The 27,559-nt window shown below is 38.8% G+C and overlaps 1 protein-coding gene across 1 annotated transcript in view; it reads right to left on the reverse strand.

Moving 5' to 3' along the window:
• HUWE1 (HECT, UBA and WWE domain containing E3 ubiquitin protein ligase 1) overlaps positions 1 to 27,559 on the reverse strand; it is a 162,401-nt gene that overhangs the window by 26,585 nt on the left and 108,257 nt on the right. The window contains exons 31-52 of the mRNA XM_039851453.1: positions 27,139 to 27,261; positions 26,245 to 26,482; positions 25,620 to 25,850; positions 24,346 to 24,468; positions 23,754 to 23,849; positions 20,436 to 20,705; positions 19,048 to 19,200; positions 17,489 to 17,616; positions 17,182 to 17,263; positions 16,387 to 16,563; positions 15,741 to 15,900; positions 15,128 to 15,486; positions 12,617 to 12,812; positions 11,071 to 11,238; positions 9,699 to 9,844; positions 9,204 to 9,270; positions 7,531 to 7,745; positions 4,258 to 4,469; positions 3,634 to 3,816; positions 743 to 915; positions 190 to 394; positions 112 to 133 (exon numbers count right to left, since the gene is read on the reverse strand). Of these exons, the coding sequence (XP_039707387.1) occupies positions 112 to 133; positions 190 to 394; positions 743 to 915; positions 3,634 to 3,816; positions 4,258 to 4,469; positions 7,531 to 7,745; positions 9,204 to 9,270; positions 9,699 to 9,844; positions 11,071 to 11,238; positions 12,617 to 12,812; positions 15,128 to 15,486; positions 15,741 to 15,900; positions 16,387 to 16,563; positions 17,182 to 17,263; positions 17,489 to 17,616; positions 19,048 to 19,200; positions 20,436 to 20,705; positions 23,754 to 23,849; positions 24,346 to 24,468; positions 25,620 to 25,850; positions 26,245 to 26,482; positions 27,139 to 27,261 (3,727 nt within the window). The remainder of the gene's footprint in view (positions 1 to 111; positions 134 to 189; positions 395 to 742; positions 916 to 3,633; positions 3,817 to 4,257; positions 4,470 to 7,530; positions 7,746 to 9,203; positions 9,271 to 9,698; positions 9,845 to 11,070; positions 11,239 to 12,616; positions 12,813 to 15,127; positions 15,487 to 15,740; positions 15,901 to 16,386; positions 16,564 to 17,181; positions 17,264 to 17,488; positions 17,617 to 19,047; positions 19,201 to 20,435; positions 20,706 to 23,753; positions 23,850 to 24,345; positions 24,469 to 25,619; positions 25,851 to 26,244; positions 26,483 to 27,138; positions 27,262 to 27,559) is intronic.

Here is a 27,559-nt window from a genome sequence, read left to right on the forward strand (position 1 = left end):
CTGTGCCTAAGTTTTCTTGTTGGGATCTATTCCATTTCATAGTACATGGCATCCTAACCCTGCCCCCACCCCTCATTTAATACAATTCAAATACATTTACTGTGCATCTACTAAGCACATCATCTGTGCTCCTCTGCAAAGCAGACAGCATTGAGGCAAGGATCTAAAGTACTCACCCACCCACATCACTTGGGGGTTTCGTTCAGCGCCGCAACAGGGTTATGCTGGGTGATCTGCCTCCCTACCTGCATCTCTTGTGAACTGAGCACCTCAGGCTGCCCAGCAATCACCACTGAGTCGTTTTCAGCCTCCCCATCCATGATATCCCCATCTGCCACCTCTGTCTGAGTGACATCATGATCCTCCTCCTGCACTTCTGCTTCCCCAGGCTCGCCTGAAACAATCAACCAACCAGCAAAATAAGCAAAGGGTATCTATGTGCGGGGCACCACGAGGCAAGTGTGAAGACAATAAGGTCCCTTCCTTGGGCAAGTTTACAAGTTCTCAGAGAATAAATGAATGGGTGACAAAGGAAAAGACAAGGCTACGTGTGAGGATAGCCAAATAAGGCTACAATTTTAAGGAATTCTTTGTGGGGCAGATTCCCACACCACTATGACAGATCTCTGAAAGGCCAGCAAGTTCCCAGGCAAACAATACCAAGCCAGAATAGTTGCAACGCCATACCCATGAAATAACTACACCCACCCAGCACTCTAGTCCATTGGCTCTGATTCCCTACCTGGGTCCTGCTGGTTGTTACTGGAGTCCTGAGCAGCTCCTTGGGCATCCTGCTCAGATTTGCTCTTATTAGAAGCACTCTTGCTGCCAAAAAGGCTACTGGGCTGGTTCACAATCCGGGAAAGTGTTTCCAAAGGCTTTAGAGCAGCATTGACTGTGTTGGCCATGTTGGGACTGAGATAAAGGAAGATACAGAGATGGACTGAGCATAGAGATCCACACTATAAGGAAATAAGGCTCATCAGTGTACAACTGATCCCCAAAATGGGGCATGGGAAGGTACAAGGTGAGCCTGGGATATACTGCTGTGCTAGAATGCTTTCAAAAGCAAGAAGGCTTTTAAAAATTAATGGTGTCATTATGACAGGCCAAATTTGAGCATCAAGAAGCTTTCTGTCCTACTTGCTTTAGTCCCCCCCCCATAATGATGGTAATGGATTATAACAAATTAAAATAAAAAGAACCTGTAGCCACAGGGATACAAAAGCAGACAGGAAGAGGTCTTCATTATAAAAGAATGCCAGCTAATACACAGGAATGAGAGAATCAGAAAAGCATCACTTTGCAACCAGCAACATAAGTATTCCAGGCAAGGATCACTAATGAATTTTAAAACTACTGAGTTAAAAAAGGATAGTCACATGATCTTCATATGAGCTAAAAGGATCACCTCACAGATAACTTATTAAATACAAAGGGGAAAGCAAATTTTATGTGACTAAACTTAGCATCACCAATAATAGGACAAATTGGCATTATGTGTCTCTTAATGTGATGTACTGAGAATGGCAACATCACTTATATATGTACTATTCTTGCCAAAAAAATTTTAGCCTGAATCTAATCATAAGAAAGCAATCAGACAAACCCAGATTATGGGATATTACTGTAAGACATTTGGCCTTCTGGATTCCTCAAAAATACCCCACCCCAGGTTACACAATCCAGTATCAAAAACAGTCAAGTATTAAAAACAAAAACCAAAATAAAAACAAAATAAAAAAGTAACAAGAAACCCATGATAATCAAATGCAATGAATGACATTCACTGGTTCCTGGATCACAACACTCTTTCCCAGGCTATAAAGACACACTTAGAATAACTGAATATGAAATATATATTGAATACTATTATATTAATGGTAGATTTCTCAGATGTGATGACGGTATTCTAGCCATGTAAGGGAATGTTTATTCTTAGCAGACACATGCTGAAGTATTCAGAGGTTAAACATCATTGTCTGCAACAAATTTCAAACCATCACCCATTAATCTCCTGAAATGGGGAGGGGTGGCATGGACTAAAGCAAGTAGGACAGAATGCTAACCACTGGTTAATCTGGGTGAGATGTGTATGGTGCTCATTAACCTCCTAAGAGTGCAAAATTTTTAAATGTTATTAAAAATTTGATGAGGTTGTATTAAAAGGACAAAGAAGTCAGCTTGAAGAGGCCCTACAGGCCAACATGTACTGAAAAAGCATGAAAAGGATGACTGCGGTGCTCCAAATAATTCAATCACCGATTAAAATCAATGAAAATTCATGAGCCCATAATGCTACTTAGAAAACAGGAAGCCAGAGAAAACTCACATTTTGGGCAGTGATTTAATCTATTTTTGATTTTGCTCTGAAAATTGGTGGCTTAAGGGAAAAAACTGAGTTTGTATCCTGTCTTTTCAGTAGGAACTGTATTTCAGGTTAACTAGGCTTTCGCTCTTGAACTAGTGCTACATCACAGAAAACTGCCAGCTAATAATGTAGGAAGAAATGATAGAAATTAGAAAGTTGTCATTGATAATCCCCAAAGAATTAACTAATGCACACAAAGATTATCAACTGGTGTTAAGACCATTAATTAGGCATATGGTTGATAGGAAAGCAGACATTTATACATTGCCAAAGTAATAAATACAGATTACTTTCTAGTAAGAAGGGGGGAACTATAACAGTACAATGCTGATTATCACTCTAGCTGTCAATCTTATCATGATTCATAATGTTAGTTTGAGATCTGTCTCCCTTTGATACAAAACGAGAGGTATATCATCTATGATACACCCCAGCCAATAATGTTTAAATAGCTCCATTAAGCCTCTAGCTCTAACAAAAGTTTACAGAAAAAGGGAGTAAAGAGTTAAACTATGCTGCAAGGTACCAAATGGACCCAATCTAGAAGGTAAAACATTCTGCAGGGCAGTAGGCCTGGTTGCTTCCACAAATGTCATGAACAGCAGCAATGAAAACATAAAAAATTAATTTAAGAACTGTGTTAGAATAGACATGTAGAGGACATAACCAGCTGTAATGTAAGGTCCATAATTGGATTCTGGTTTGGACAAAAGTTTCTGAATATAGACTTGGAAATTAGATAGGATAAGACTACTAATGGAAAACAAAAAACAAAAACCACCTAAAAAACCCCTAAAAAATGTCCTACCCCAGGTTTATACAATAGTATATATAATATCATTTTAGAAGAAATTCATTATGTATGCAAAGAAAACCACTGAAAGACATACAGTAAGTAACTGGAATCTGGGTGGTAGGAATATGGTGTCTACTTTATTTTTGCTCATCTGTATTTTTGTGATACCCATCTTATAATAAAAGATTATTTATAAATAAAGAGGGGAAGCTTGGAAAAAAATTAGTGATATAGTCCAACTCTTGAGTTTGCAGCAAATGAGAAAACTCAGGCCTAAAGAAAGTGCCTTCCTTAAAAGCCACAAAACTAAGAACTCAGGTTCCCACCTACACCCAAATGTTTTCCATCAAACCAGCTGCTTACTACTCATCTTGCAAGAAAATATGAAATATTAGGCAAATGGAGAAGTAAGTTGCATGATTAAAGAGAGCAAAAGACTGAGACTAGGGCTTGGGAATGATTTTACCTGGACAGGTCCAGGCTGTGAGGCACTCTAGCCAGGTCATTAACCAGTCCCTTCTTCAGGAAGAGTCGAATGATATTATTCATGCCATTGTGCTGGGTCTTGGCTGTGGCACTGCTGTAGAAGCTGGAGGTAGAGGGGCAGGACTCCATGATAGTACTGATGATACACATCACTGCCTGAAGCCTGAGGAGAGAAGTTTGACACCTCTATCATAGCTCAATCTTAGGCCATGTCATCACTAACTCACCTCAGAGAACCCTATTGTGCCCTTTGTGTTTCCTCTTGGAAGTAACGACTAACAGTTGAGAACTCATTCCTTGGGTAGTTAACATTCTTCATTTTCTTTAAACATAATTTTAAAAATAGGATGGAATACCCTGCTGAACTTCTTGTTTGAAGACTTTAGAAATACAATGAAAGTATCCCTTTGTTTTCTCTAAGTCAGTTTACCTACCTCCTCCAAATGTTATCAGTCATTTTAGTATTTTAACTATTTGAGAGGACCAGAGAATGTACAGTGCCGGTATAATCAAACTCTTGTTCAAATGCAAGGAATCCCACGGGCCAACAATGAAGTAAGGAGATGCTATTGGTTATCAGCAATAGGTCAGGCATGGATTTTACCTGGCATGTTTCTCTGTACTCTCAGCCATAGCCAGTGCCCGTCCCAAGGCTGCTTTTACTTCATTCACAAGGGCCACTTGGGCATCTGTGCCACTCCCTGCAGCAGCCAGGCTAGCGAGGAATAGGCGGGCCAGAGCAGGTGTGTCCTTGTCTTCTGCATTCTGGGTATGTGGGAGGAGGTGGTCCAAAACAAAAGCTAGCACACTGCAGTCCTGAAAAGTCATTAATCATGACATTTACTCACAAACACAATTATGTCACATTATTTGCATATCAATAAGGTGCACGAACACAGAGTTGATCCTTGAAGTCACCCAGTAATCATCAGGTCCACTTTATAGATGAGAAAACCAAGGCTTAAAGGTATAAGCTAAGTGAGTAGCAAATCCAGATTTTGTTTCCAAATCCCATTCATTTCCTACTATACAGTTTAAACAACTTCACTTAGATGTTACTTGTCATTTTAAAAAACATTTTTACATGTGATATTTAAATAGAAGTATTCACAGCAAACTTATAAAAGAGTTGAGACAATTCAATAATTTGCCCCATCTGACATATGGGTAATACAAGGCCTCCCAAAATGTGGCTTGCACAAAGAAGTTAATGACAAAGATTCAAATCTTGATTCCTAATTGAGTACTATAATCCCTTCAGTACTCAATTAAATTGTAATATTTACTGACATCTACAATGTACTCAGGACCCCGGGCTGGAAAACCCAGGGGTTGAATAAGAACAGCACAGTCATAGATATGGATATGCAAAAATATTTAATGCAGGGTTACTTAAAATAGCAAAAAAGGCCCAACAACAGGGAAGGAAATTAAGTCAGACTTTTTCTCTAACAATGACTTGTGCCCCATACTTCCTTAGAAAGAAACCTTAGTTCTACTGCCATTTAAGCAGATTTTGGATCAAAATGCACTGATGATGGCTGCACAACTGAAGTACTAAATGCTGCTAAACTTTACACTTTAAAATGCTTAATTTCATGTGACTTTTACCTCAATAAAAAATGCAGTGAAGGATGTGAGTCTGGGAAATTAGATAAGGTAACCTTGTTAAGACAACTATTAGAATTAAAAATTACCCAGTGGTGAATAAAATAAAAGTTAAAACACTTTTCTGAATAAAAGTGTAGATAATGTTATATGACATTAGTAAAAACTGGAAAAAAAGCTTTGTAATTTGGGAAAGCAGTGTGACTGAGTAGAAAGAATTTGGATTTTGAACCAGAAACCTGGGTTCCAATTCTAGTCCTGCTAATTTCTCAAGTGTGGCCTTGGGCAAGTAATTGACCTCTCTGAGTTTTCTCTCTTCTCTAGTAAAAGGAGCAACATCAATAACCTTTCAGCGCTGAGGTGAGGATTATCAAAAGTATTTGGAAAGCATCTCTATGAATACCCAGCACCAGTGGGTCACTAGATACATATTAAGCAGATACTTAAAAATTCACAATTCTTATTCCGTGATATTATAAATTACAACAACTAGTATAAATTAGTTAAAAGCTTTCAAATAAATGCCTAGTGTGTAGTTAATGCATATACTCCACAAAGAACTTATATCCAGAATACCTAAAGAACGCAATAGAAAACAAGAATAAAAGACTTGGACACTTCACAAAAGAGAGTATCCAAACGGCCAATAAAGACAGGGAAATTTTACTCATAATGCAGTATCACCACAAACCTACTAGAATGGCTAAAATGAAAAATAAGAAAAATACTGAGTGACAGCAAGGAAGTGAGAAAATCTGAACTCTCACATGCTGTGGTGGTAGATAATATGAATTGACACAACCACCCTGGAAAACTTTTGCTAAAGCTGAACTGACCAGCAATTCTACTCCTAGGCATACATCACCCAATAGAAATGCTCACCAAGACATGCATATGTTCACCAAGACATGTATAAGAATGATTGTAGCAGCACTACCTTTAATACCTCCAATGAAAAACCACCCAATTGTGTCTATTAACACTAGAATGAATAAAAAGACTGTTATAGTCACACAATGGAATTCTATACAGTAATGAAAACAAACTAAACTACATACAAAAATGAATCTCGCAAACATGTTAAGCAAAAGAAACCGGACACAAAAGAATACATACTGTAAGATTCCATTTACATAAAAAGTACAAAACCAATCTATGACAACAGAACTCAATGGTGACCTTATGTAAGTTCAAAGCGGAGGGGGAGATACATGAAGGCATGAGGAGAGCAGCTTTTGTGGAATTTGTAATGCTTTATTTAATTTGGGTGGTAGTCATCCAAGAAAGATTACTTAGGAGTTGTGTATTTTTATATGCTTTAAAAACCTGAATTAAAGTTAAAATAGGTTAAAAAATGGCAGCTGCTTTTCATATATTCTTTGCAACATCATTGCTCCTGCTCCACTATCAGACTTTTTACTACTTACTAACCATAAAATTATTGTGACTCCTCCCACCCCAACAAACATGGTACCCTTTATAAAAAAAATCTCCTTGGGCACTGCTTTTACATAGTGGGAACATGATACAGTTTCTTAAAAGTGCCCTCCCTCCCTTGAAAAATCTAACCTGAAGATAACTCTGTATCGGGACGTATAAAATACTTCATTCTTTTCCATAGCTCTATTAGACATTTAGATTTTTTTTTTTATATTCTGCATTACCAATATTGTTACCACGTCTGGAAGAAAACACTGATATATTCTTATGTTTTTGGTTTATTTTACTGTCCCCTAGACACCTTTATCTAGGTGACTCACAAATATCTCCCAAATTCTACATTTTCTTTTCAGTTTCCTCTTTTAACATAAAAGGAATAAAAAAATAAAAATAAAACATCTGAGGCCTTAATTTCATCTTCATCCTCTAAATCTAATTCTTGTCCATTTCTACCTTTAAAATGTCTCTTAAACTAACCTATTTCCCCCCTCCAAATGTCATCAAGATCCTGTATTACCTAGATTACTAGATCAGATTCCTAACTGGTCTGACTCTCTGATTCCAATCTTGCCTTTTGCAATCTCCATGCTGCAGACCAAAAGATTTTCTACAAAACAAATTAACAAATTACATTGACTCACTCCCTGCAATGAGCCTGATGGCTTCACACCATGGGAAAAAGGCTCAGCTCTTTAGTGTGTCTTAACAGGCCTCTGCCTCTCTCATCACAAGGCTAGCACACATGGGTTCCTAGCAAAGCGTCCAACACACATAGCAGGTATCCAAATGATGACAGTATAAAATCTTAAGCAGACGTTGAAAACATTACCTCTTTGATAAGCTCAGACTGGCCCACAGTGTAGCTGTAGTTGGCAATCAGGGTAGCAATACCAACATAGGACCTCACCAACTCTGCCAGAAGACGAAGAATAGTGGAGGTGGGCATTAAAGGTTTGCTGCCCTTGCCTTTCTGCTTGCCTTCCTCAGAGGCCCGGTCCCCTTCTTTATCTTTCTTCCCATCTCGAGACTCCTCCGGAGTTGAAGCTGTTGAAAAAGAGGCAAAAACTGGTTCAACTTTGCACTGGAATATTGACAAAATCAAACCTTAGGTGGAAAGAATATCACTTTTCCACTTTTGAACACTGGTACAAATTGAATACCCTCCTCATATTGCAGTGGAAGAACAGACAGGTAGGATGACCCAGGTCTTAGACATGGTCTGCAGATATAGGACATTAGGGAGGCTTCACCTAACTGTTCGCACATCTTCTGCCACTTCCTTCATCTTATAATTTTATGCTCCAGAAATACTGTATACTAATAGTAATTCTCCAAACATGCCTTGAATACTCTCTTACTTCTTCCTTTCCACATGTCTGCCTGGCACACATTGACTTATCTAGCTCAACTAAAACACTAACCTCCTCTATAAATGTTTTCCTGTTTCATCCACGCATACTGAGATACTATTATATCATGTGCCCACTATACCTTATCCCAACTTGCTTCCATTCCAACAGTTACGATGTATTATAACCGTTGCAGGTCTCCCTCACTAGACAATTCTTTAAGTGCAAGGAATGAATCTGATTTATTTTGGTGTCTACTATAGTCTGCCACATAGTGGGCACTGATGCTTCCCTTGAGTAATACTGTTATCACCCATACTATACACAACATATGGACAGTAAGTCCACCAAAATGAATTAACCAATATTTTACTAATTAACGGCCTTTCTGATTTATCTCCAAGGTCTAATATGATATTAAGTACAATGTCTCCTTAGATCTCAACGATCTTTTTTATCCCAGGAGAAGCAGCTCTTAAAAGGTCTCATTAGAACTGTTTCCACATGACACTTCTCTAATTCTTGGTTAGCAGTCAATGGGCTCTAGAAGGCAAGAATCCACCATGTAAATCTTATAGCTAGAATAGTGTCATTGGAACCAAAGTTTTATAAGCCAGCATGGAAGCCATCAAAAGAAATATATGGGGTGGTTTAAAGCAGCAGTCCCTAATCTTTTTGGCACCAGGGACTGGTGCTCCTATGAGAATCTAATGCCTGATGATCTGAGGTAGAGTTGAGGCAGTGATGCTAGCACTGGGGAGTGGGTGCAAATCCCGATGAAGCTTCACTGGCTTGCTAGCTGCTCACCTCCTCCTACTGTGCGGCCTGGTTCCTAACAGGCCAAGGACTGGTACCAGTCTATGACCCAGGGTTTGAGGACCCCTGGTCTAAAGAGTAAAACTAAAGGATAACCATAACAACCATTACTTGGTTAGGTAAGTTCCAACTCCATTAACTTTAGCATACAGAATCCCTTTATTTATGGGTTTATTTAATAACCCTTTATTAACACTGAGCTCAACTCTGAGAGTTTCACTTAAGAAAAGTAAATTTGACAGTTATGCTTGTATTCCCCAACTCCCTGGCCAGGACACGCAGTTCCTTCAGGTTGTTTTCAAGAAATCAGAAAAGAGGGAGAAAAGTGAACCATTACCTTCTCCTTGGGATACCCCAGATGTGGACGGCTCAGCAGAGGCACCATCTGCAGCAAAGACCTGACTCTATGGAAGAAAAAAACTCCTGAGCCATTATTAATTTCAAAGACAGCTGTCCCCAAATGGTAGGACTCCTTCCCAGGGAACTGGTTGTGAATGCTACAGATTCTCTTTGATGGCTCTTTTAACTACTTTCCCCCCTGCTATATACTATAATCTGTGGGAAGCCATCATTATAAACAGTGACTGGGAGATTGGGGGGGAAGGGATGGGGAAGAAGAGAATGGAAAATGAATTAAGAAAACATTTCCAACCCAAGGAGAGAAAAGAAAATTCCAGGGATACTCCAATTTTACCTTCATTTTTAGGCAATATATAATGTGTAGATACATCAAAATTAATACCTTTTAAATTTCCCTGGCATAACCCTAAATACTGAGAACACACAAGTATCAGAAAGGGAGAAGGAACATAGGAGGCCAGAACTGACTTACATTAATGGAAAAACCTGACTGTGCATCAAAGTCACTGCTTTGACGAGTAAGTGACCGGTACTGCTGGTATACATCATCGCCCATGTCTTGCAGGAGCTGGCCAACCTCTTGGGACATACCTCCAGGTTTAGGATCAGATTTGTCTGCTGAAAAACAAAACCAAACTTTCTGTAATTGTGCAATATTAATGCCTATTTGGTAGCTTGGACAATTGTACTTCAGGTTGCTGTGACTATTTACATAGTGCTATTACTACACTTTCACTTAAGCATGAGAAGAAATGTACTACAGCCAAGTCCTTAATCAACGTTGCCAATAGGTTCTACGACTTTAAATAGCTAATTAATATAAACAAAAGTAAAGTACCTAAGGCATCTCATTAACTTTATAACAAAATGACATTATTTGAGGGCCTGCTTTACAGCAGAGAGAGCATGGTTTAAAGCTTCATTCTATCACTAACTAGTTTTGTGACCAGAGGCAATTTACTTAGTCGCCTCACTTTCCTTAGCTGTCACTACTAAGTTTAAATGAACACACCTGGTATTATGTCTAGTGCAGCAGGAGAGTGCTATAGCTATATAAGCTAATTTTTTGGTGGGGGGGATATATGAGATGGGATAACGGTTCTGTAGAAGCTAGGAGCTCTATGGATCAGAGTGCTGTATAGATAAAAAGCATCAAAGTGAAGACTCACATTTTCTTGACTTATTAAAGGCAGCACTCATCAATTTTTGGCAATCCTGTGGGACCTATCAAATAAGCATGTCCTGAATAAAACAGATCTTACTGGAACCTTGGGTTCCAAGCCATTCATGACTTTCTCAGTACTTACAAGTAACATCTTAAATATGAATAAAGATGGACTGGGATGATGATCTCAAAGGCCAAGAAACCTAACCATGCCTTTTAATATTGTTTCCAGCTCTTTGGGCAACGAAGATGTTTTGTTTCTGAGAGTGAAAACATTAGAGATTTCTTGGTATTTTATTTTCAACCTACTAACAAAATGTTATTATCTCCTTTTTAATCATTGTTCATTCTTTCCTTTGTATGGGATGTATTCTCATATGACAGAACTCTGGCAATCTCCTCATTCTATCATTCAAGACTTCTTTCAGAAAACACTTAATCTAAGAAACTTCCCTACAGGCCCCAGCCCCACCAGGTCAAGTGCCTTGCTCGAGGATTTACCACTAACTTGGCATCTGTCATACTATATGACTATTAGCTTCTTTAGAGAAGGGCACTGTGTGTCTTATTCATTCTGATTCCCACAGTGTGGGCACACAGTGAGTGCTCTCTAAATCATGAGTTGGTTGAAATGACCCAGGCAAAGTGCCCAGCTTCCAGAAATGGGCTAGCTACATACCTTCCTCTGGAGCATGGTATGCAGCGAGGGCATTCAGCATATCATAGATCACTTCCTTGATAGTATCAGGAATGACAGGCAGAGGTGAGGGCTTCAAAGGGGTTGTCTTCACCAACTGTACAGCATTAGGGCCTTTAATTCTAAGATTCTCAAATTCATCATCTGAAGCTAAGCCAAAGTGAGACAGAAAAATCAGTCAATATTGAATCAGTATCTACACTTGGTTACTGATAAAGAATTAGAAGGGAGTTCATATAACATACAAGGTTGGGACACGAGGCCATTTCCAAACAATGTCTGAGTAGCCTATCAGGAAAATCTGGCTTTTACTTTCCCCAAATCCCACAGGATTTAATACAGCTATACCAATGGTAAAAAGAGGACAGGCTTTGGTTGGGGAGACTTGGTTTTAAAATTCACTTCCATTATAAGATCATGGCCAAATTATTTCCAACAAATCTCAATTTTCTCATTTTTGAAATCTGAGGATTAAATGAAACGATACATGCCCAGTACAGGGTCAGGAACATAGCGGAGACTCCCAAAATAATTAGATCCCCTCCCAATTACTTACTTACTTAACACACACACACACACACACACGCCCCTCCTGCCCCTCCAGAAATGTTGAAAGGTTAGTAAATAAACATCCATATACTTTTCATCTAAAATCACCACTTGTCTACCTCTAAATATGTCTACCTGCGCCTCCTAAGAGCAAGGATATTAACCAATATAACCACAATACCATCATAACACCCAAGGAATTTAACATGGATATAATCATATTATCTAAAACATAGTATTCAAATTTCTCCAAATTTCATTTATCTGGATCTAGAATCCCATCAAGGTTGTTGCTGGAGATCTCCATCTACTCTCCTTTTATCCTTTTAAGATATTTTTGAGTGTCTAGGCCGATTCTCTTACAGAAACATCTTACAATTTATCTAATTGCTTCATTATAATAACTAAATATAGGCCAAACATTTTTTCCCCCTCCACTGAGGCATTTTATTTGAACACTCCACACTTGTTTAACCTGCCTGTGAGGTTCACAACAATTTTCCAAGCTCTGTGATCATCAATGATTTCAAATTCACCAGTGTAGCCATGCTTAATCATCATAGTCAGAAACCGGACGATGACTTTGGAGTGCAGGCCAAACTTTTTTGGCAAGAATATACAGATGATATTGTATACTTCATATTGTATCACAAGTCATTATGTCCATTTGTTCCTCAATTATAACTCTATTTGTAAATCATTCATGGTATGTAAGCCCTGTTGCCACACTAAAATGAGTTCTTTGAAGACAAGAATAGACTGAATGAGTTCTTGGTATCTCTCACAGGAATTACCACAGAGCAAGGACCAGAGATGCTACTGAAGTACCTCTGAATTGACCCACATGACCAATCAGCCAATGTCCCAATGCTTGCCTAAGGAGGCTTTCCAAGTTACGGATCTCTTCACAGAAAATCTCTGGAGTTATAGTAGGCGATAGACTTCAATGTCTCAAAAGCCAGGAAAAGGGGAAACTCACCAGTCCCTGAGCCTCGAGGGGCTGGAAGGGCAATGCGGATACAGCAGTTGGCCACTTCTGTGAAAATGTCTGGATTGCGGCATGCGGCTGGCCCAAGGACACGAAGGATGTAGTTGATCTCCCGAGAGCCGAGGCTGCCTGATACAACACCAGAGGTAGTGCTACCAGCTCCACTTGTAGCTGCTGAGCGAACAACCTAGTAAAGAGGGGGAGAAACACTGCTGATTAAAGACCACTTTCTAAAAATACAGTTGCATTCAAGGAAGAGTTTCTAAAGATTAAAATACTAACCAAGCTCTGCCTTAAGACAGTGGATGACAGCTTTAGATTTTTGGTCTTTTAAGTCATGTCCCTTCCCGATTCAAAAATGTGGCTTATAAAAAAGTTACAGCATTCAACATATCCCCAAGCTATCAATTATTAGACCAGATGGCATATGATCTTTAGAGAAATTAGAAAATGTATCTAGACCACTGATCGTTCATCCAGATTATGGCTCCCACATTTAAGTGCCAGCTCCTAGCCTTCCCAAATGCTGTCCTAATTTTAAACCAGAATGGTTCAAACTCTAAAAATATGTAATACTGATATCTACTTAGTGTAATAAGAACAAAATTAAACATTTTCTTTATGCTTCAAAGACAATCATCAGTTTCAGATGATAGTCACAGGAGATATCAAACTTTACTGATTATTCGCTTTGATACCTCATGGCTCAGACACTGTTATGGTTTTATTCTTCTCATAAAATGACTCATCAATCATAGAAAATACAAGAAGGTATAACTAAAATAAGTCCATTCTGTTTTCCATTATCTATTCCTTCGTGAACTATGTTCACAAAGATAAACATCTTTTGGAATCTTATTATTATTATTTACCAAATAGTCATGCTCTTTAGTGTAGCATATTAATCCCTATATCTTGCCTGTCAGGCTGCAATTATACAATTTATTTTTTAAATACAAAAAAGTGTAATTTCACTATAGAAAATGTGGGGTATTTTATTTATCCAGTCCTCTGCCGGACATTAGACCTCTAGTTTCTTGATATTACAAACAATTCTAGTGAACATTCTTGTATATGTACCTTGGCATACTTGACTTTAGTTTTAAGTTCTTAGCCACAGAATTTCTAGGTCAAAGGATATCTTAAACTGACAGTACCAAATTGCCCTCCAATGTGGCTGCACCAATTTCCACTCCTACCAAAAGTAAGAGTATGCCTGGTTCTCCACACCCGTACCTGCAATGGATATTATCAAGCATTTACATTTTGCCAACTCGGTATGTTAAAATTGCCACTGATCTTCTTTTGTTCCCAACACCCCCAAATACCATTTCCTTTAAGCTCAGAAAGTTTTCTGTCATCCAACAAGAATCTATATTTCTTTCCTAGAATTTTTTAAGTTGTATAAACTAAACATCTGAACTACTTTGTTTTTAAGTTAGAATCCTGTCTATATATGGTTGTTTCTTCTTTGTTGGACTGTCTCCTCACCTTGGATCAGTGTACATGCTGCCTTTAATAGCTCGCCTTTTGTTTGCTCATGACAGGTGAAATCAAACATGCTAGATGAAAAAGAACTATCTGAAGAATGTGATATGTATATCCATACACATAAAGAAGCATGAAAAAGTACCACTGTTCTGGCAAGTGAGTTAAAAAATATTTACACCTTTTGATTTGATTTCTAGGAAATCTTAATGTTACAGAGCTATGGTCAAAAATACATATTGCATTATTTATAAATGTGGTAAACAACGTCCCAAGAGAGAAAAATGGAAGTGAAGTCTAGTAACATTCACATGATAACTGTTGACAAAGATTTAGCTAGAGGAAAGAATTTTGTAAAAGTACCGAGGAGGAAAAGCCTTATTAGTAAGACATTTGCCCCCCACCCTTCCATGATGTCTTAATGTTGATGTTATAAACATTTATTTTTCCTAGTTACTTTGTCATTTCTTCCACTGCTTTATGTGTTCCTAGAATAATCGTTAAAGCATCAGTTTTCTGATCTGCACAATGGGTATTTGTGAAGAGCTACCACAGTGTCTGGCATATCATAAACATTCCAAAAACTTTTGTAACCCCAAAACAGTGTTTAGAAAATAGGCTCTAGGGTGAACACATGAGAAGTACTCCTACAAAAGGGAATGATCTTTAAGACATGTACTTGGTGGAAGGTATCCCAGTTCCTTATTAACAGTTTTTGGTTCAAGAAACCTATATTGCCAGAGAGGAGTTACTAGATAAGAGCTATTACTACAATATATTTAAAGGGTAAAAAATGTATTTTCTAGTTCTTTTTTCATGTCATTCGCTGGGATAATCCATCATATCTAAGCAAACACCTAAGCATACAGCTGGGAAATTTTGCTGGGTAGGGCATATAGTCTACATATCTGGCTATAGACCCTAAAAAGAACCAGACGTCTATCTATTCTGAGACTAAGGACAACAAAGGTATGACGTGAAATTAAACCAGCATATCACACCAAAGAGACTCACCTTTTCCATGGTATGACGGAGGGTGCAGGGGTCCTCAATGATGTGTCTTAAGAGAAGGGTGACCAGGGGAGTAAACCCATTGAAGCCTGAGCTCTGGGTTAAATTCAAGATCATGCGGGTACTCTTCAGCTCTGCAAACATCATGGCATATTTGTGGTCTCGGGTGAGCCTCAGACAGAGGCGAAGGGTGGCATGCAAAGTGTCTGGGTCCACAGGGACTCCTAGCATGCTCACGCATGCCCGGATTAAAACAGTCACCATATCCTCTGTCAAGCCCTGGATCAGGATCTCCCCAATTTTTGTTTCTTCCAGGCTTGTCTCCTTTTCAGTATTTGAACTCTCTAGGGCCAAGGGGGTATCTACAAATGGGGAAGTAAAAGTTCAGACAGTTTAACTTGACACTCCCACCCACACCTCTCCTTCCTAAGTAACCAGTCTAGCACTTGGGTCCTATGAAGGGAAACATGCCAGACACCAATTCTAAGACCAGATAAGAAATCACTCAATGAAATCAACCAGAACTTAAGCCTTAAAGGCACACTAGCTTCATGTAAAACATTCATCAAAACTAAAACATTCATGTAAAACATTATTCAAAACTAAGAATCCATACCATTGACTTTATTATCTTTACGCTTGATATCCATTTCTTTGCTTTCTTCTAGCGTCTTCTCTAGTTCCTGACCATTGCTGTTTTTAGAGTTTTTATTCAGCCGTGGTACCCTCAGGAGAGTCAGCATTACAGGGCGACGGTTCCCTGTTTCTTCATTAACCTAGGAATTCAAGCAGACAAAAATACCTTTACCAAAAAAGAAACCATGGGGGAGGGGTATTGGAATTCCCAGGGAAAATGCTGCAACAGAAAGAAACCCTGGCAATTTATCCCATCCCTATCATTCACAGAGAGAGAAAGCCTTGAAGGTTCCTAGAAGGAAAATACGAAAGGCCCTAATAACAAGTTGCTCATGACAGGTGAAACTTTCCAATAGAGCAGACATCATCCTTAACTACTCCTTAATCCTTGACCCAACACTTAAGATCATTTCCAGGTGGGACAGTATCAAAATACCACAGATTCAAGGTCCACCTGATGATTTCATGAAGACTCAGCACTCTGAAAACTCAATTTAGTAGTAGCATAGTAATACCCTTCTTTATTAACACATGTCAGGACTGCTGGTTCAGGAAGAAAACAAAAGGCATACTTAGGCACCTTCCCCTGTTTTTAATAAAGTTTACGGCACTAAATGACCATGTACCTGAACCATTGTAGTGAACTGGACAGTGTATCTTCTTCGGCCTGCAGTGAAACGAACACTTGTCTCTCCAGATTTCCAGGCAGAATCAATAGTGCTGTTGTTGCTTGCACTGTAACTACACCAACGTCCAGACCGGTCATCGAACCAACGCCAGTTGTTGTTGTTGGACTGTAAGTACTAAATATAAGAACATAAAGTTTCTTTTTATTTCCTACACAGTTAGTTATTAGAAGAAACATTAACTTCATTAGTGTTCGTTGCTAAAGCTAACCCAGGAAAAATATACTGAATATTTAATATATTTTGAGATAAGTTTTTGTATACATTAATCCTCATATTCCTGAGCCTCTCCAAATTCACAAAACCCTCTACATTCTTGTCCTGCAATCCTCTGCTTTCCTTTTGTTTCCAACTGTTTTCCACAAAAGGGGAACATTATTTTAGATATACTGGAACAAAATTTCTGTTTCTGAGGAGGTACTGAGATAATGTGGCATATGTAAGGAACACTAGCTTTTGGAGGAATTACGGCATATTCAGTACATTACATAACAGAAGAGCCACTCTTCCTCTGCATACTCCTTTAACATTTACTTCCAGTAAGTTCTTAGGTCCTTCGGCAAGTAATTCTAACACTCCATTCAGAAGAACAATCAAGCTATCAATACACCTTGAGACTTTATGCCTTGATCAGAGAGCTTGACATTCTTTACTATGGTCTTATATTCTCTTCTTGTCTACTCTTGCCTCAAAAAGTTAAGCAGTTCTGCCAACCATATACACTATATTATATACCTTAGTCATTTGGGCTCTCCTTTTTGAGGAGATGGCTGTCTTTTCATAGAAATCAATCAGGAGCAACACTGGGGTGATCCACCTACAAAAGGAACAATGATTGACTCTAGGCAAGCCAGAAACTTGTACGCAACATGGGAAAACTTATCTTGACTTCATCAGGCACTTTACAACTTTAAAACCATAAGGTACCCAAGATTTGCTCCATACATGCCCCAGTAAAGTGCCTAATTCAGGCCCTAAGCTTGAGGGCCCAAGTCCCAGAGAAATACAAATGAAACTAGTGGAGAGATAGAGGGTCACTCACTTTGGGGTCTGGACCTCCTTTTGCTCCTTGGCGGCCTGTAGACAGGGCTGAACCACTTCCAAGAGTTTGATTAGGACATTAAGGATGCCACTAGATTCAACCACCCAAGCACAAGGTAGCTTCAACTCCTGATTGATTAATCAAAGGGAAAAAAATAAAACATACCAACTTCTACTATGTAAGAAGGATTAACATGGCATAGGAAATCACAGAGGTGAATACTAACAGAACTGGATAAATCCAAATTCTACCTCTGCATGCACCAGCTATGTGATCTAAGATGAGTTACTGAAATTCCCTGGGCCTTTGTTTCAAAGGGAATAATTTCTTCCTCCAGGGTAACAGATAATGAAATGATGCTATATATTCAAAGTGCCCAACACAGTGCCTGGCACATTAGCTATGTGCTTAATATGGAAACTGTTATTAGCATCATTAATATCATTAAGGATTGTCATCTAGGCTATACAGTGTTAACTATGTTGAAGTTGAAAAGCTTCTGATTTACAGAGAACTTTTATAACCTTTCAAGGAAGATGGAATAATTAAACACAGTAACTCAGTTAATGGTTCCCCTTAGAGGGCTACACTAAAATGTTACTTATAATAGGAAATCATTGGAAGTAATTTAAATGTCCAACAATAAGCAATTACTTAAATAAACTAGGATGTCCAAAAGATGAAATTATACATGACACAAGAAAATATTAATACACAGAGAAAATAATATACAACTTTCTAAATAGTCTGATCCCAATTGTTTAAACACATAGAAAAAGGACTAGAAAGAAATACAAGAGTGTTACCTGTGATTTTTTAAAAAGAGGGGATGCCCATCATTCACGCTTTGCAAGCTATTTGCAAGTGCTATAAGAATCACCATTTCCACCATAATGGAAAGCCCCAAGACTGTAAACATATATAGTTTGACACATATATTGAACTTATCTCCCAAGTTGTCCAAAGGGTTTAATTAAGTTCAGGTTTTATTGTTAAACATGATGACAAATAAAGTTCATTTGTTCAAGGTCAACTACCTCCTAGTTCTTGTTTTGGCTGGAACAAGAACACATCCTGGCCAAACTACTCTTCCCTCAAATAATGTGCTGACCAGGTACAAAGGAGTCAGATTCTATTTGATGCCTATTATCAATTTTCACCACCTACCTCACTCTTTGGCTGCCAGTTAGAGGTTTTCTCAGAGAGGCCAAAAGTATTCCACAACAGAACTTCAATAGTTCTTTTGGAATACTTTTAATAAACACCTCCAAATCCTCTAAGACTCAATTCAATTACCGCTTGTCTGGGAAGCCTGTCTCTTATTGTCTGTAAGTTATGCATATTCCCTCACTGAACTCAGACAAAATTGTTCATACTGCTCACATGGCAAAGAATGCTATATTTTGTACTTAATTATGTGTTATAGCCTATTAGAATCTGTGAGCTCATGAAATGCAGAGATCATGCCTTACGTTTTGGTCTAACCTTATTCAATGTCTCAAATGATAGGTGTTCAATAATTCTGATAAATAAGAGGGACCGAAAGATCTAAATCTTACCTCAAAAAGCAGTGTTAAAAGCAAGATTCTAGTAGCCAAATTTGATGCCTGAGGCAGAGTGGCCATCTGGCTGATCCACTCTGACACAGTTTTTGTATCGCTCGTTGTCAGGGGAAGAGCGGCTTTGATCAATACATCAGCAGCTTCCCACACCTAGAAAAGCAGAGTGGCCAAGTCAGATAAATGTAGACAGAGTATGATAAAGTTTATCAAAACATTCTCAACCTTGTAAAAAAATCCATTCTCAACACACTTGCCAAAGGAAGGTAGTTAAATAGTAACATATTTACTACTGGGATTTAATGTCTGAATTAAAAAAAGATATATGCTACCACAGGATCATCTCTAAAAGATGACTTTCTTAGGCTAGATTAAGAAACCTAAATTCTAAGTTAAAGGAAATGAATATTAAAAAAAAAAATTTCTGGTGCATACAGTCAACCCCACAAAAATTCTACAAACTCACACTTCTATCAGCAATCTTTCACTACATTCTGCCCCAGAATTATCATTAAAAACAATTAGAATGTTAGAAATCTTGGTCTTGCTTTAGTAAGCATGTTAAATGTCCTGTAATAAATTTTATATAAGTGTTTTTTATTAAGGTTTTAGTTTTCTTAAAATCATTTATATAAGCTCTTAATATAAAGTTAACTGAATCCTGATCAAATTTTATGAAAAAATGATTTATCCAGTTTTACGTTTGTGATGTATTTCTGTGGTGTTTCCATAACACTGTTTATTATTACCTATGATTGTGTACATTACTTTTTGATTTCTTCCTCTGCTTCTCGACTTTACAAATAAAACAAGATTCCAAAGACTTAAATACATAAATAGTAAAGGAAATACAACCAAAATGTTAACTACCTGTTTGTGTAGGGATTTAGGGTAATTTAGTTCTTACCCAACTTCTACAATTAGTATAAATTAACCTCACAATGAGGAAAACCACTGCTTAAAAACAAACAAACAAAAAAAACAGCACCAGATCATAGCTATTCAACAGGATGGGGACTTATGTGCCAAAGTGGTTGCTTCATAGAAGAGGAGGAAAAAACATTTTATCACTGTTAGTCCAGGGGACCTAACCTGGTTCAAGAATGAGACACATTTTGGACACTGAAGATGAACCTAAGAAGAACTGCTTAGAAAAAGAGGTCTTTGGCTTTGTTTTTTTCCTTTCAAAGATATTTTTGTGAAGTACTTAATTCACTTTTTGCAGGAACACTCAAGAGAGAGCTAGATTACCAGACTTAAAGAATTCAAATAGAGAATACATCCATACTGGGTGAAATGCAAAAATACTTTTTTTTAGAAATTAGGTTTTGATAGATAGCAGGAAAACACTTTACATACTCCTCTCTTTTGGTGCCCAGAGAGCTTACCTGATTGACTACTTGCTTCAGAATCATGTCCCGATAGTCTGCTCCGTTACGTTTTATTGCTGTCATGATCAGATCACACACCCGGTACACTGTGTCGGGCAGCTCATCAAGAAGGTGGAAGCAACCTGGCAACATGGTATCTGTGAAAGTGTGGAGCTCATCTTGCTCCAGTGGATCAGCATCCTGGAACTTCTCTAGACATTTAGCCTCTTCCTCTTCCTGCTTTTCCCGAGCTTTCCGTTCCTCCTCCTCTTTCCGGCATGCAACTTCCTGGAGGCAAGGAAGGAAGAATGACAGCATATGGAAGACATGAAGGAAGACGAGGAATACTCTAAAAATGTATTTGCCCTATCATATGAATATCTCCTACCTTCTCCTCAAAGCAGGTTGATATATGTTCATTACTGTGTGGCAACGAGTATGAGGGCAGCCACACAGGCTAAGACAAGACAAGGAGAGCAGAGAGGAAGGACACTTACAAACCCTCAAGTACTGCCAATTTACTCACAGCATCCCTACATTATTTCCTACAAAACCATTTGTAGACACTGTCCTGCATTTTCTGCCAGTATAGTAAACAGACACAACTGTTATCTAGAAATAGCCAAGTTTGGACTCATGGACACTACCAAGTACATTTTGGGTCGCTTATTTAACAATAAAGATCAATGCTTCATCTGCTCCACTTAAAGCTTTAGATCAATACAATGTAGATCAGTGATGGCAAGGTTGGGATGAATGAGTACTCCCATGTGTTTCTCCCCCCGCCAAGCTTTATTGAAATATAATAGACAATTAGTTGCTTGTATTTACATTGTACAATTCAGTGAGTTTTAATTATAGTTGGCATACAATAATATACGTTTCAGTTGCATAGTGATCAGAGATCCACATAACTCTCAAAGTTATCACCCCACTAAATCTAATACCCCTCTTCCCTCTTACATATTTATTACATTATTAGCCATCTTCCCCATGCTACGCTCCACAACTCCACGTCTATTCTCCAGCTACCCATTTGTACCTCTTAATCCTTTTGTGACTTTTTTTCATCCCCCTCAACCACCTCCCCATCTAGTAGCCCTGAAAATATTCTCTATCTTTGAGTTTAGTTCACTTTTGTTGCTGTTTATTTTGTTCTTTAGATTCCACATGTACATGAAACCTTGAGATATTTGTCTTTCTCTATCTGATCCATTTCATTCAGCACAATACTCTCTAGGTCCATCAAGGCAGTATCTTTTTCTATCCCCTTCCTTTTAGTCTCCGTGTGTCTTTTAATCTGAAGTGAGTCTCTTGTAGGCAGCATATGTAGAGGTCTTATTTCTTATCCATTCAGCCACCTTATCCTTTGGTTGGAGCACTTAATTTTTTTCCACTTGAGGTACTTGTTGATAGGAATGTAGTTATTACCATTCTTTATTCCTGTTTTTGATACGTTTTTTCTTCTTAAAGAAGTCCCTCCAACAAGTAATACTGGCTTGGTGATGATAAATTTCTTTAGCTTATTTTTGTCTGGGAAGCTCTTTCTCTGTCCTTCGACTCTAAAAGAAAGCTTTGCTGGATAAAGTATTCCTGGTTGTAGATCTTGGGTTTTCATCATGTCGAAGATTTTGTGCCAAGCCCTTCTGTCCTGCATAGTTTCTTTTGAGAAATCACCTGCCAGTCTTGTGGGTGTTCCCTTGTAGGTTACTAACTGCTTTTCTCTTGCTGCTTTTAAGATTCTTTGTATTTAAACTTTGGCATTTTAATTATGATGTGTCTTGGTGTGGGCCTCTTTGGGTTCCTGGTTTTGGGGACTCTCTGAGCTTCCTGGGGTTTTATGTTTTATTTCATTCATAAGGTTAGGGAAGTTTTCCATTATTATTCCTTCAAATAGCTCTTCAACATCTTTTTTTTCCCAGTATCCCTATGACACGGATATTTTTACATTTAAGAGTCTCATAGGATCCTTAAATTATTATTATAGTCTTGGCTTCTTTTTTCTTGCCATTCTGAGTGTCCTTGGCTTCCCTATCCTCTATATAGGTCATTCGATCCTTTCTTTATTCACTCTGTTTATTCCATTTAATATACTTCTCATCTCAGATAATGTGTTCTTCATTTCTGACTGGTTCCCTTTTAAAATTTCCATTTCCATGTTGTTTTTTTTTTAATCTCCTTGTTAAAGTTCTCACTGAGTTCATCTACACTTCCCCCAAGTTCATCGAACATCTTTATAACCAGAGAGTTTTGAACTCTCCATCTGTTAGATTGCTTGATTCCATTACTTCTAGATTTCTGTTCTGCTCTCATATGGTTTCTACTTCTTTGTCTTCTCATTTTGGCTGCCTTTCTGTGTCTGTTTCTATGTACTAAGCAAAGCTCTTAAATCTCCTGGTCTTATGAGTGAGGCTTTGTGAAGCAGGTGTCCAGTGGTGTAGTCCTGAGAGGGGCTCAGCTGCAGGCCAAGTTTAGTCCCAGCCTGGGCCCCTCAAGGGCCACCTGTTAAGATTCAGCAAGCAATCCACAGATGCTGTGCTTATACTTGCCTCAAGAGGCCATGCCAGGAACCACGGTCAGCTGCCACCAGTGTGTGTCTAGGCATTGCTCAGCAAGGGGCACATCACTTGCTGAGGACACACCTGGATGTGGCTTGGGTGGGGCTGCAAGTTGAGGGAAGTGGAGCTTCAGGGAATCCTTTGGGCAGAGCAATCTCTGTTAATCCAGTTTGATGACTTCTCAGCTGTGGCAGCGCTGTGTCTACACCCTAGGAGGGCTCAACAGAGGAACAATGGACACCACTGGCACTTCTGTACAGAGCAAGTCTAGCTTCTGGCCCTCACTCCAACAACTCAGTGTCCCACTCTAATCCCTGGTGTTCCCTGCGCAGCCGACCTGACGCTGGTGCTCAGAGCAAGCAAGTCACCACGAAAGTCCATTTGCGGACACGGTCCTTTTATGAGGCATCTGTAGCTGCCGACTACTGCTGCTATGATGTCCTCTGTTCACTCATCAGCTTGGGACCTGGCAGCTTTGCGTCTTCGCCCAGCCCTACCTCCTTCCATTGCAGGGTGATTTCTTATTTCTCTTCCTAGTTGTAGGGTTTGTGAATCTAGATTCCAGGCGATTTTCCTTTGTGTTTGCTCCTCCTTTCTGTCACAACTTTGATTTGGTCGCCAGAGAGATGAAAAGAGCTTCTTATCATCTATGTCATTTTTTTCTCTCCTTCTCCCATGTGTTCTGTTAGACTTTAATTCCACTAATTACTCTGCAGTAGTAGCAGAATGTTCATAGAATACTAAGATTAATGTGTTAGATGCCCCGTATTCTAGTTACCTCAGGTGACTCTGCCCTTTGATCCATTGGGATATCCTGTCCCAGAGACATGGCAATCGCTCTCATCATCTGGTCCTCTTCGGACATACTCAGATCCTACAGAGCAACAACAGAAAATCCAGCAACTATACACACCCCAACTCATAAGGAATCAGACATCCTGTGCTCAAGCTTTCGAAAAAAAGGGGCTCCAAATACTGCTCTCTAGAGTTAAATCCAACTAGTCTTACCTGGTCACTACAAGAACAGAGAGAGAAAATCACAATGAAATTGTATAAGGGGACTTCAATGTGTCCAACTATTCTGCATCTCAGAAAAGAAAGCCTCATATTGCTTTCTGACTGTGGATAATTTAAGAGTTCTTCTGCAAACAAAGTCCAGTAATTTGCATGGCTAGGAGATAGGAAGCTTCTGCTCATTACATTCTTGAGCTAGGAGAGTTATCACAAAAAAGAAAATACTGGCATGGAGAAGTCTGAAAATGAGAAGTAGTTTAGGGAAGGGAAGACCAGTGATGGAAGCATGAGAGAGGAAAAGCACATGAGCAGCCAAACCGATGTCCTGCAAGATTAGAGCCCCTGAGCCAACTCACCCGAACAACTCCTCCCATGATTGGGGGAGGGTGGGTTAGAAGGTACTCTGTGGCCTGCTCCATGGTGCTGGTATTCAACAGGGCCTCCATGGCATGTTCCCTTGTAAAGCCCATGTCCATGAGCTACCAAAAGAATGCATGCGGGATCTCAGAACCACAGTAAAAGAGAAATCCAAACACATTTTAAAAAGAAAGGAACCCTTTCAAGATGGAAACAAGTTTTTCTAACTTCGTGTGAACTGAGGACATTTATAAGCTAAAGCAGTTAGGTAACATAAACGAACTTTTCTATGTGGTGCTTCTATAACATTAGAGCTACACATGGGACAACTGATTCTCAATTCCATCCTCTAAGAAAATGGGGCTAAATGGTTATCATCATCAATAGGATTATTCTAATTCGAAAAGTGAGATTCACGCATAAAAGCAAAAAGAAACTATATAACACAGCTTTACAACATAAAGAAAATTAAGGTCCGGCAAAAAAAAAAAAATAACCAAGACATTAAAAAAACCCACCATTTTCTTAATGACAGTACAATTCTACACATTGTATGTTAACTAGGTAAATATTAGGTTTAGAACTAAGTGATAAAGGACACAATAATTATGCGATGACATTACGAATGCCTTTTAAAAAATATTTTGCTGTATTTTATTTATTAATAAAAAATTTGGCATACATATATAAAAGATACATTTGAACAGGGCTCTAGATACAAAGAGAACACACACTTAAACACATATAGGAATATGCTAAATGCTCTTTTGAGATTGAAATGTGTCAGGTTCATAAGTGCTTCCCTTACCCTGCCACCCACTACTGCTTCTAGCTTCTGATTTTCGAAATGTGGTTTATATGTTTAAAAATAATAAAAAAAAGTTTATAGGTAAATAAGGTTTCAGAAAGCTCCTGTTGGAGAATAAATTTAGGTCACGATATCCCTTTCCTTTACAGATTAATCAAAGAAGTCAAGAACAAATTACTTCCAAGAACATATAGCTGCAGCTTACTGAAAGTACTTAAAAGAGTTCTAATACTAAACAACAAGCTTGGAAGAACACAGATCTTTTACCTGTTAGAAGCACTAAGACTACACTCTAGTTTTCTCAGGAGAAAACATAAACACTAAGAGAAAAGAGCAAATTTAAACCTATCTCCTGGCTAATAGGACCAGGCATTTAAGTGGTATGTAAATTTAGAAAAAATCCACAAGAATCGCACTCTATTAGGTGCAAAGTCTGGGCCTTGGAGTATCAGACCAGGATCCTACCTGCTGCAGTTGTTGCTGGTTGACTTGAGGCTCTCGGCGGGAGCCACCTTCCTCTTGCCCTGTATCCTCTTCTCCTCTAGATCCCTCCTTCTCTTTGCTCAGTCTCTCTCGAATCACAGGTTCTCCTCGGAGGATGTGGCACAGGATGGCCAGCATGGACTCAGCCATTCGCCCACCATACACCTTCAGGGGTTTCCGGTTCCACAGGTTTTTGATGCAGGTAAAGGCTGCCTGTAGGTCATTTGAAAAGTTGTGTGAAAATCACTTTGTCTCAATTCAAAGCCCTGGGAGGAATAAGTCAAAGACCTATGGGATGGTCCTTCTACAATCAGTCCATGCCAACAACAAAATCCTAGGTCAGTACTGAGGGGGCCTAAGAAAGCACAGAGAAGGAGGCATTTAACTCAACCTGAGAGTACCAATCTGAGGTTTACAGTTCAAATATTTGTAACTACAGAAAATTCTTACATGGTCTCTATCTCCATCTGTCATGCAGCCCTACCTGGGAATAGGATCCGATGGTTCTCCAATCACCAAGTTATTTAATTAAGGAAGGTAAAACAGAGTGGGAGCTACCTAGTCAGCATGAGAAATTCCTCTTGGTTCTAGAATGCTGAATACTCACTTTCTGAGTTACCACAAGGAAGCGGAGGGCACTGAATTGTGGAAAGTTCTGGACACCTCCAGGTAATTTGGCAGGCAGTGAATGTGGAGATTCAAGCACCGTGGTGGGATTCACCATCTTCTCCACCAGCATAAGCCAAGCATCTAGGAATTCTCCCGTGCCGTCAGGTAAGTCTGAATGTTCTAATCCCTCAGCAACAGGAACTTTGCCTCCCATGGACAGAGCCCAATTGAAAGTTCTAAATTCGAATAAGAGAAGTATGTAGATAAAATATTAGTATTGTAGATGGGGAGTGTGTTGAAAGGACATTCAATAGGTTCCCAATCTCTAGACTGGAAGTACACGTCCACTCTCCTTGGAGCTACTGCTTCCAATCTGTCAAACATTTATTAGCTTTACCTTCTTTTGGTCTTTACCTTTATAGAGATATTAACGACATGTTACATATGTCAGTTTAAGGTGTACAATGTGATCGATACACATATATATTCTGCAAAATGATTACCACTTCTAGCATTACTTTTTGAAGTCAAAACAAACAAAAAAAGGTGAAACTTAGCTTAAAATTCTGACCAAGAGAAACAGAGAAATTATCATATTCAGAGAAACACTAGAAAAAGACAAATCTATTAGAAATATATGTACCAGCTATAGGAAACCAAACGAGGAAAAGAGACCCTTACAAACACCTCCGAGACAAGCTGAATCCCACCCTCCAAGGAAGATGGAGACAAATATAGCTAGTTCCTGGAACATAAACAGTTACCACCAGTGGGTGTCTCTATGTATCCTACTGTCACAGGATAGGTGACTTAGAGAGCTGTGGACTGCTAAGGCACACGGAAAAAACTAAACTCTAAGAAATGTTTCTCAGTGAAGCAACTTGATCCTTACTCAAAAAGAGCATTGTGGCCTCCAGAGCAGAGAAATTTCTGCAGCATGAGGTGGTAGGGATACTTCCTCTCATCAAACAGCATTGGGGATGTAAAGCCAACTGAACAGATGAAGAATGTCAGCCTGCAAAAGGGAAAAAGCAAAAATTTAACATCCTCTGAGGCAGACACAGAAGCAATGGGAAATTCACGTAGAGGCCAAGAGTAAAATTTAACATTGCACTAATTTGACTGACAGACTAACTGGAATGCAGGTGGGTAACTAGTCTGGTTATTAAAATTCCTAAGGTTTTAAGTAGGCTCCCACCTACCAAAAAATATAAGGTTATTGAAATGTAGTTTGAGTATAAATGCTTTAAAAACCTCTATATTCTAGACTAAGTAGAAATTGTATTTGGGGTACACATCTAAAGTAAACAAGA

This window comes from Pteropus medius, unplaced genomic scaffold, assembly GCF_902729225.1.
Source record: "Pteropus medius unplaced genomic scaffold, Ma_sr-lr_union100, whole genome shotgun sequence".
NCBI lineage: Eukaryota > Metazoa > Chordata > Mammalia > Chiroptera > Pteropodidae > Pteropus > Pteropus medius.